The 11546-nt window shown below is 36.4% G+C and overlaps 1 protein-coding gene across 1 annotated transcript; it reads left to right on the forward strand.

The window, feature by feature from the left end:
* Positions 1–8042: 8042 nt before the first annotated feature.
* Positions 8043–9041, forward strand: LOC103672368 (olfactory receptor 4A15). The gene has a single exon (XM_008701073.2). The coding sequence runs from the start codon at positions 8070–8072 to the stop codon at positions 9039–9041; it is 972 nt and encodes a 323-aa protein (XP_008699295.2). The 5' UTR covers positions 8043–8069.
* Positions 9042–11546: the final 2505 nt, after the last annotated feature.

Here is an 11546-nt window from a genome sequence, read left to right on the forward strand (position 1 = left end):
TCAATAGAACAGAAAGAGAGCCTAGAAATAAACCTGTGATTATATGGTCAACTAATCTTTGACAAAGGAGGAAATAATATGCAACGGGAAAAAGTCTCTTCAACAAATGGCTTTGGGAAAACTAGACAGCTACACACAAAAGAATGAAATCAGACCACTTTTTTACCCCATACATAACAATAAACTCAAAGTGGATGAAAGACCTAAATGTGAGCATGAAACTGTAAAAACCTGAGAAGGGCTAAAAGGCAGTGATTTCTCTGACATCGTCTATAGCAACATTTTTCTAGATATGTCTCCTGAGGCAAGGGAAAGAAAAGCAAAAATGGGACTACATCAAAATAAAAATCTGCACAGTGAAGGAAATAACAAAACTAAAAGGCAACCCCTACTGAATGGGAGAAGATATTTGCAAATGACATATCCAAAAAAGGGTTAGTGTTCAAAACATATAAACAGATACAGCTCAACACCCCAAAAACAAATAATCCAAATAAAAATGGGCAGGAGACATGAACAGACATTTATTCAAAGAAGACATAGAGATGGCCAACAGACACACGAAAAGATGCTCAACATCACTCATCATTACCGAAATGGAAATCAAAACCACAATGAGATATCACTTCACATCCATCAGAATGGCTAAAACCAACAATACGAGAAACAACAAGTGTTGGATGTAGAGAAAAATGAACTCTTGTGCACTTTTGTTGTGAAAGTAAATTGGTGCAGCTGCTGTGGAAAACAGTATGGAGTCCCTCAAAAAGTTAAAAATAGAACTACCCGGTGATCCAGTAATCACACTATTGGGTATTTACACCCCCCATTACAAAAACACTAATTCAAAGGGATACATGAACCCCTATGTTTATTGCAGTGTAATTTACAATAGCCAAATTATGAAAGCAATAAAAAAGATGTGTGAACACACACACACACACACACACACACACACAGGAATATTATTCAGCCTTAAAAAAGAATGAGATCTTGGGGCGCCTGGGTGGCACAGCGGTTAAGCGTCTGCCTTCGGCTCAGGGCATGATCCCGGTGTTATGGGATCAAGCCCCACATCAGGCTCCTCTGCTATGAGCCTGCTTCTTCCTCTCCCACTCCCCCTGCTTGTGTTCCCTCTCTCGCTGGCTGTCTCTATCTCTGTCAAATAAATAAATAAAATCTTAAAAAAAAAAAAAAAAAGAATGAGATCTTGCCATTTGCAACAACATGGATGGATCCAGAGGGTATAATGCTAAATGAAATAAGTCAGTCCGAGAAAGACAAATACCATAAGATTTCACTGATAGTGGAATTTAAGAAAGAAAAAAGAAGAAAGAAAAAAGAGAGACAAACAAAAAGACAGGCTTTTGATGTAGAGACCAAACTGGTGGTTACCAGAAGGGAGGGAAGTGGGAGGATGAGTGAAATAGGTGAAGGGGGTTAAGAATACATTTACCGTGATGAGCTGAGTAATGTATAGAATTGTCAAATCACTATATTGTACACCTGAAACCAATAGAATACTGTGTGTTAATTTTACTGGAATTTTTAAAAAGCTGTTAGTATTTTTATATTGGAATTGCATTGATGCTATTGACAACTGAATCTTTCTGTTCTGAATATAACATAACCCTGCACTCACTTAGGTCTTTAATGCTCTTAAAATTTGGAAAAATTTTATAAAATTTTTAAATATCTTTTAATGAATTTCCGTATATTTTTGTTGCTCTTTGCCACATACTTACTGAAAATAGATTTTTACAAATATTTGTAATTTTTATTAAATAAGCCAAATTGTATCTCACTGTACTGTAATGTACTTTACCCATTTTTTCATGCATAATTTTACGTATACTTTCCCAACAAAAGTATAACATTTAACAGTTTGGGAACTGAGCATATTTCTTTGAGTTGAAAGATTCTGGAGAAATGTTTCTTCAATTCCTGAAGGCAAAAAAGAGTGCTTTGTTTAGATGCACTGAAATGAGGTTTTTTCCCCTTAATTCTCCTGAAGTGATTGTCCAGGAGAAGCGATGAAAATATGGATCATGTGGAAAGCCTCAGTTCTCAAAAGCGTGAATCCTCAGTGAGTTTAATTTTGAACAAACGCCTTGGAGACAAACTGTTTTAACAATTCAGTGACGTAATTTGTTGTTCATTGTTGATTTAGTGCCCCATCATATCTTTCCTTACCTGGAAGAAGGTTTCTCCTTGGGGAATAATGTTGCTGTCAAGAGGGGGAAAAAAAAAACCATTACTCTATTGGGCATGGGCCATATTAAAACAGTCATGTGAATACCTTCAGAAATATCCTGAACAATCCAAAATATCTATTTCTTTGATTACTCAGATCTCTGCATTATGGACAAAAAATGCTATTAAAGGTTTATTCAATTAATTTGGTCAGTTACACATAATAATGAAGTTTTACATTTGATTTTTGGTACATAATGTCAATGATGGCTTTCAAATTCAATGATTCGTCAATGATATCACCTGTGCATTTTTGAAGTCAACTCCAGATAATTCCATAATCCAAACTGTTAAATGTTTATGAAAGTTGAAGATGGTCATGCTTTGCACAGGCAGAGAGAGAGAAATCCTTATGTGACAAAGGATTTCCAGCTGCAGTGACGCAGCGTGTCCTGACATTTTTTCTGCATCGCACTATGCTTGATGTGGTGACAATCCTGATTCATCTTCGTCCAAATAAGCCGTTATCTCCCAGGACCAAAGATAGAATTGCAGAAGTGTGGATTTGGAGCAAGTGACCAAAGAGGAAACAGAAAACCCAGGTAACATACTCAGAAAAACTCTTCCTTGCTCTGAGAATAGGGGAAAATAGACTTGCAATAAATTATGTGTCTTTCTTAAGGAACAGATTTACCACGTGAGCTAAAATATTTATTCCAGATGCTCCGGAAATAAGACAGTAAGTACATGCATTTTCTCTATTTTATGAAATATTACTGAAGTAAGTACGGGGCAGTAATTTCTCCAATATTTTGTATTACAATTACTTAAATATATACTGAGAAAAAGAAATCACATCATAACGGTACAACTTGACATATATAATAGGTCTTCAAAATAACTTTTTAAGATTGCTTTTATAATTTAAAGAAACCAACAATTATTTATTTTGTATCTCGACATATTGGATAATAAGGATTACTGTAGTCCTTAATAAATTGTTACTTTGTATATAGTATCTTTAAGTGTCTGGCCCCATGTAGACATTTTATTTTGTTGGTATTTTTTATTAAGGTAAAATATACATAATAAATTATTGTGTATTCATCACCACCATCCATCTTCAGAACTTTTGTCATCATCTCACACTGAAACTCTGCACCCATGTAACAGTAACACCCCATTTCCTCCTTCCCCTGACCCCTGGTAAACATTGCTGTACTGTGAATATGACTGTTTTTTTATGACTATATTTACCTTATAAAGGGGAAACTATAAAATATTTTCCCTTTTATTTCTGGCTTATTACACCTAGCATAGTGTCTACAAGCTTTATCCATGTTACAGCATGTATCAGACTTTCTTTCCTTTTTAAGGCTGTATAATATTCTGTGGTCTATACATACCACACCATATGCATTCATTAGTTTTTGGACATTTGGATTGTTTCTACCTTTTAGCTATTGTGAATAATGCTGCTATGAACATTGATGAACAAATGACAGTTTGAATCTCTGTTTTTTTTTCTTGTGTGTATATACCTCAAATAATAACAGTTTGTTATTTAAATTGATAACCTTTATTACAAAGGGAAACTTAAAACTTACAGTGTGGAAAGCTGAGATCAGAGAAATTTAGTTACTGGTTGGATTCATTGACCTATAGTACGTATACCTTATTAAAAAGTGAATTTTAGTGTCTGTGGAAATGGAATTCATGAATTTTGATAGATATGAGATCTATAGAATCTTAAGAAAATGCCGGCATCTATTTCTACCTATGGGTAAATTACATGGATATTTATTTTTAGGGTCTTAAAATATTATGAATAAAATGGGCACGTTGTATTATGTAACCGGTTGACCTCTTATTTATAAAATGAAGACACCTTTGATTAAATTTAGATTTAATGATACACTGCAAAGCAGAGAATGAGATGTGGAGAAAGAGACAGGGCAGTTGCACACAGTGATGTGAATTGTAAAGAAAGGACATCTTCTGTAATTGTATGTGGTAATGACCCGGTCAATCCATCCATCCCTCAGGGAATGCTCCTTTGTGTTATGAGAGAGGATAGTGGACTTTGGGGAAACTCATGTAAAACTAATTATAGAGATGTAGTGCTAAAGTTACATGGGGAAACAAACAATGGTAAGTAATATCTTGAATTTACTTAGTGCTTATTACCTGTCGGGTTTTGGAGAGCTTTATTTGCATTATCATATTTAACCTTTAAATCCATCCTATGTGTTAGATGCCATTATGTTTCATTATGCAGATGATGTGAGTAATTTACCCAAGGTCACACAGTTGGTGAGTATAGATTCTGAGGCTTAGATTCCAAACCAGAATTCTCATAAAGTACACTGTGGGCAGGGCCACCCCTGCAAAATTATAAAACAAAACAAAACGAAACTCACAAAGACTATATTTAGGATAGGCAATCCACCCTCTCTGATTGTTGTTACTCTGTGTTTGTCCCCAAAATCTGTTCAACCACATTCAGGTTTTAGAGGCAGTATTTTTCCTTTACTATAAAGTAACTGACTTGGGAAATGTGATAGTTTTTTAAGACGTACCTTTTTAAAATTTTTAAATTTTTATTAAAGATTATATTTATTTGAGAGAGAGAGAGAGTACATGAGCCCGCAAGCACCAGTGGGTAAACACAAGAGGGCAAGCATGAGGGTGGGGGAGAGCAGGGGGAATGGGGAGTCTGTGCGAGGGCACAAGAGAGAGGGAGAAGCAGGCTCCCCAATGAGCAGGGAGTCCCCTCTGGGATGATGACCTGAGCTGAAGGCAGATTCTTAACCGACCGATTCATGCAGGCACTCCATAAAATGTATCTTTGTTTTTTCTCTGATGATCTGATTAGGTGTTTATTAGGACCTCAAAATTTTTGCTGCATCATTTTTTTTTTTAAGATTTTATTTATTTATTCGACAGAGATAGAGACAGCCAGCAAGAGAGGGAACACAAGCAGGGGGAGTGGGAGAGGAAGAAGCAAGCTCATAGCGGAGGAGCCTGATGTGGGGCTCGATCCCATGACACCGGGATCACGCCCTGAGCCGAAGGCAGACGCTTAACCGCTGTGCTACCCAGGCGCCCCTGCATCATTTTTATGGTCACTGCTCATCATTAAAAAAAAAGCTCTTGCTTATGTGGGGAACAGTTTTACTATACAGACTATTAAATAGAAACATTCAGATATGTATTGTGATCGTATGTTTCAAAAACATCTGGACTGAAATTCAAAATTTCCAAGTCTATAATTTCCCATGTCCTGCTGATCTGAAAGTCTTTCCCAGTGTTTTACACCTTGCATACTATATACCTGGGTTGTTTTTCTGCCTTATGTTGTTGAATTTGTCATAATGTAGATCTTAATTTATCTTAATTCTTATTGTGGGGTAGCTATCATAGATTTAAGTTTTTGGAGCATTCGTTAGTGATTTATTTGTTCTCATTGAATGTGTTAAGAAATTTGAAGTATCTCATAAAGTTGGAAGCAGATGTATATATTTTTAATAAAATACTGTATTGGTAAAGTATAGAATTTTGTATCATTCTGAGTCAAATCACTAGTTTTCAATAATCTAGAGTAATAATTATGTTCATAAGCACATTTTAATAGTCAAATATTTATTCATCCCTTAAAATGCATATGGCACACATATAGATTCTGGTGATACCATTATTAAAAAGATGTATTTACTCTCCTGGCAGATCTAAGAGATGACTGGGGAAAACACAGCTATAAACAAATGAGTGCTCCTGGCAAAGGGTTGGACCCTCGTACTGGAAGTCGTCTCTTGAATGCTCAGACAACCCCTGTGCATTGTGAGTATTTGCCATTATAAATGCAGACATAGCTTCGTAACTGTGAGTGAAGATATTTAATTATGTATGTATGCAATGAATTGCTGGGAGCCCCAAAGATGGAACTCCTTTAAGCAGCTTGTCTCTTCTGATATATCTTAAGGTTCAGAATTTGGTTTTCTGGAAATATAAAAATTCCGAGGGGCAGGTCCTGGTACTGATGCTAGGTTACCCTCCAGTCTAATTCTGGATTGAAAACTCAGGAAATCTGAAATTTCTCTACTTCCAATTCAGTTCCCCCAAACCAAACTCAATCGATTTCAAAGCCTATTTCATTCAGTTTATGGTCTTTGCTGGTTCCTATCTGCCTTTTCTGTTTTCTTTTATTTTCTCTTCTACCTTTTTATTCTCCCTCTGATTTTGAGTACAAATTGGCTTGTCTAGAAGCGGAAAGGATAAAATAATCTCCTTTCCTTCACAAATGATGGCTTACAAATGTAGATGTTATAATGGGGCACATTTAAAATAATTCTGCCAAAACAAAGTTGCACACAGTACATGTACAATTGGCCCTGGATTGTAACTGATAGGCCTCATGGATAATTTATTTTTCTCAAGTGAGAAGGAATGTCTTGTATTCCACACACTCAGATAATCAAGAACTAACAAAATGAACAAAGTATCTGATGCGGTCTATTTATCCCTTTAATAATCACACATGCTAACTCACCCTGATTATTATAAAGATGGTCTACCAGCAAGTGCTACCGTGTCATTTAAGATAAAGTTTTCAGTGACTAGAACTCAGAAACTCATACATCTGGGAAGATTATAACCTTTCCAATAAGAACATGAGTTTGGGACGTGATTTTCCCAAGATGACTGAACAAAATCAATGAACGTTTTGAGAATTTTAGTAGAGAATTCTTGCTACTATACCATGATTCTGCCTAAAATCTTCATGTTGGCATTCTGAATTGAGCTCAGTTAGCAATAATCAATTCTAAACAGTTTTGGAAAGTAGGGAATGTCTATGTAGTACCCATTTACTTAGATTTGTACTGTCCATTTTTCTCCTCTATAACCTAGGTTGTAATAAATGCCAATTTCATTTGTGTGCATATGTCTGTCTGTGTGTGTGTTTTCAAACAAAATGTTGCTTTCATTGTACTTTCATGAGTGGGAAGAATTTATTTTTATTTTTTTTAAGATTTTATTTATTTATTTATTAGAGAGAGAGAGAGAAAGAGTGAGAGAGAGAGAGGGAGCATAAGCAGGGGGAATGGGAGAGGGAGAAGCAGACTCCCTGCTGAGCAGGGAGCTGGATGTGGGACTGAATCCCTGGACTTTGGGATCATGACCTGGGCCGATGGCAGATGCTTAACCAACTGAGCCACCCAGGCGCCCCAGGGAAGAATTTAATATATTGATCTCTTCACAGTTGGTTTCTTACATGTTTAAAATTCAGCAGAATTAAATACAGTTTAATAAGCATTTAAGGGGCACTCATGGTGTGTCTGGTTCTTTCACTGCTGCAGGTGACATATTTTTCGATATTTGGAGCTCATAGTGAAGTAACTCAGAAAGGCAGTTATCTAAATGTCAGATTATCATTTTACGCTCCATGCACTAGGTATTATTATATAAATAAGGCTTTTAGAGATGAGATTGTTTTCATGGTCCATCTCAGAAGGCCAAAAAGCATTCAAGAAGAGAAGAAATGACATATAAAGTAAAAAATGAAGTCTTTGTGATCAAGATTCTAGAGAAAGCTGCTTCCTGGTTGTTTGGTAGGTCATGTCACAGATATGCCCAATTGCATGTACCTCCCAGGTAGAAAAATGGTCTCCTCATTGTAGTTGATGCAAGAAATTTATGGAAATGAAAGCAGAAATAGTGGGTGGCTATTCTAAACTCTCATTTTCTAGAAAGTCACCCTGTGTGAGGCCCTGTGGGGCAAACGTGGTTTAGTCAGGCAGCTGTTTTTGACATAAAGCTTACAATCCTCTCAAATTCATTATGGCCCTTTTGTTTGCAGCCTCTGACACTTGAGTTCAATGCCTTCCGAAGAAGATATGGGAAATAGAAACAATGTGACAGAGTTTGTCCTCCTGGGGCTCACACAGGACCCAGAGGGGCAAAAAGTTCTATTTGTCCCATTCTTACTCATCTACATTGTGACAATAGTGGGCAATCTTCTTATCATGGTAACCATTATGGCCAGCCGGTCACTGGGTTCTCCCATGTACTTTTTTCTGGCTTATTTATCATTTATAGATGCTATCTATTCTACTGTCATTGCTCCCAAGATGATTGTAGACTTGCTCTATGAGAAGAAGACTATTTCCTTCCAGGCTTGTATGACTCAAGTCTTTCTAGATCACTTATTTGCTGGTGCTGAAGTCATTCTTCTGGTGGTGATGGCCTATGACCGATATGTAGCCATTTGTAAACCGCTTCATTATCTAATCATCATGAATCAGAGGACATGTGTTCTCATGCTGCTGGTGGCATGGACTGGAGGCTTTCTGCACTCATTGGTTCAATTTCTCTTTATTTATCAGCTCCCTTTCTGTGGCCCCAATGTCATTGACAACTTTGTGTGTGATATGTATCCCTTATTGAAACTTGCTTGCACCAATACCTACCTCATTGGAATTTCTATGATAGCTAATGGAGGAGCCATTTGCACTGGCATCTTCTTCATTCTCTTGGTTTCATATGGGGTCATATTACATTCCCTTAAGAGTCATGGTTTGAATGGGAAACACAAAGCCTTCCACACCTGTGCATCCCATATAACTGTAGTCATTTTGTTCTTTGTTCCCTGTATCTTCCTGTATGCAAGGCCTAATTCTACCTTTCCTATTGATAAGTTCATGACTGTGGTTTTAACATTCATAACTCCCATGCTGAACCCCTTAATCTACACCCTGAGAAATGCAGAAATAAAAAATGCCATGCGGAAACTTTGGAGTAAAAATGTGTCCTTAGTTGGCAGAGGGTTGTATTGCTCATGCAGAACATGATATTCATTCTTTCACAGAATCAAAGACCACTCTCACTAGCAGTGATTACATCTTAAAAATCATCTCCTTTGGGTTAGTTAGCTTATTTACTCTGAAACAGCTATATAAATTGATCTTTATCTAAATGGCATATGTTATAATCCTTAAAGAGCAAGATAATTGTGTAAATTTAATCCCTGATATATGGAATCATACGAATCATATGAATCAAGATTCTTCAGTGGGCAACAATTTTTTTGTTTTATTCCAAGTTCTTGTTTATTCCAAGTTCTTCTTGTGGGGTATGGTACCTCCATGGTACATAAAAATATGACCTAATAGAACTTGTTCCCTTTTAGTCCAAGAGAGTGACATTTTAAAATTAAAAATTCACATTGTTAAAAAAAAAAGCTTAATCTAACAGTAAAAATAAATGTCCTGGTCAAATTAATTATTTTGAAATTTCACAGCACGTATTCATTGTTGAAGATAGATCTATAAGAAGTGAACTTTATTAGCTTTATACTGTGATGGTAGCATATCGCTGATTTTGCATATCTTAATTAAGTTTTAGATAGAAAAATTAAATTGTTCAACCCATTGTGTACATCTAGATCAAATGACCTCTTCTGGTAGTTGAAATACATATTTAAGTCTCTCATATCACAGGGGAGCCTCAGTCTACGTACATTAAATTAAACTCTCTGCGTATACTTTTTAAATATTGTAATAAATGTTAAACATTCTGAGAATATGTTTTACGTAGGAATGCCTTTCTCATTCTCTGTAAACTTTGTGTTCTTGACTTAAGCAATAAGTCAGAGGTGACTTTTCTCTTTACAATTTCTCTATAGAAATTTTGAAGGTTGATGACTGTATTACAAAGATCATTTTTGAAGGCGCTGGCATTACACATTCCCTTGTTGAGAGGTCAACTCACAATACAGATTGGATATGAAGTTGGTATTTTTTTTGCCCTCATTGTTCTTCCAATTTATAATTGGATCCTGTTAGTGTATTTAGCAATATTAATGCTTCCATTTATTTAATGTGTATTGAATAAATGCCAGCCATGAAGTTTTGTTTATTCTTCAGTGAAGGAAATAAAAAGTAACCAAGATATTTTAATCAGAAAGAAATCCAACATAGTGGATTAAATACTTCAAAATGACCAGAATTGGAGGAGCCGACTGGTGTGAATGCAGTTGGGATCAAGGATTCACCACCTAAGCTGATATGTAGAGATGAGGAAGTTGGACTCAGAATGAAAGATCTGTGCATATAGTTCTCAAAGTCCTTCCCTGTCCTGATTTTTAAAATAAAATAAAAAAAGGTTTTAAAGTTTTGCTTCTTACATTTACATCTTTAACCCCTATATGTTATAAATCTTCAGGGATGGTATGAGATAGAAATATACTTTCCTTTTTATTGTAAGAATAAACTTTCCCAGCACATTTATTGAATAATCATTGAATTTCTCACTACCCTGCAACATCTCTACTTTCATATATAAAATATCTATATATCTATTCTTCTATTTCTTGGCTTTCTATATTGTTCAATAAGTTGATCCATGAAATACTACAGTATCTGAAGTGCTGCAGTGTTTCAGATACTATTGAAATATAAAAAAACACCCCAATATTTAGTAGCTGAAAATACCAGCAATCACTTTATCATTTCAGATGGTTTCAGTGGGTCAGGAATTTGGGAGCATTTCTGTGGGGTACTTCTGGTTCAGGACCTCTTGTGAGGTTGCAGAAAGAAATTGGCTGAGCCTGAGTCCATGTGAAGAGTTTTCTTTACTCACGTGCCTTGTACCTGGACTTTCAAGTCTTGAATAGTGGGGACTAGAACAACTGGTACTCCTTGAGATCATAAGGGTGGGGCCCTAATCTGATAGAACTGGTGCCCTTATTAGGAGAGGAAGGGACATAGAGTTCTCTCTCAAATGTGTGCACAGAGGAGAGGCCATGTGAGGATAGTGTGAGAAGGGGGACCATCTACAAACCCGGAAAAGAGGCCTCACTGGAAACCAGCCCTCTTGCCACCTTGATCTTGGACTTCCAGCCTCCAGGACGGTGGGAAAAATCAATGTTTGTTTAATCTTCCCAGTCTGTAGTATTTCGTTATGACAGCCGAAGCAGACTTACGGTGATGACGTTGATAAATAATCCAGATTTGGTGACTAAAGGCCTGAGTTGAATCACCATAAGTCAATTCAGGAAGGTCATAGCTCCTCATCAAATCATCATATGTAAATAATTTCTAAAGCTAGAAATTTTTGAATGAAGGAATCATCAGTTATCCTTGAATAGTCTGTGATATCACCACAAACAGGGGGTGTATATCTTCATCCTAACCTTTCTCTAAGACATCTGAGACCATTTGCTAGGGTAACTGTGCCCTGGAAAGAGAAATATTCAAACATTTCCGGAGATTCTAGAAATACGTTGCAAACTAGTGCTCATTCCTGTGGTCCAGTGGTCAGAAAGCAGACCAAAGGTGAAAGAAGGAGCAAAGCTA

This window comes from Ursus maritimus, unplaced genomic scaffold (genome assembly GCF_017311325.1).
Source record: "Ursus maritimus isolate PB19 unplaced genomic scaffold, ASM1731132v1 scaffold_23, whole genome shotgun sequence".
Taxonomy (NCBI): Eukaryota; Metazoa; Chordata; class Mammalia; order Carnivora; family Ursidae; genus Ursus; species Ursus maritimus.

Bases quoted from the DNA above. Each gene is read 5' to 3' on its own strand.
- LOC103672368 (XM_008701073.2), top strand. From the start codon at position 8,070: ATGCCTTCCGAAGAAGATATGGGAAATAGAAACAATGTGACAGAGTTT.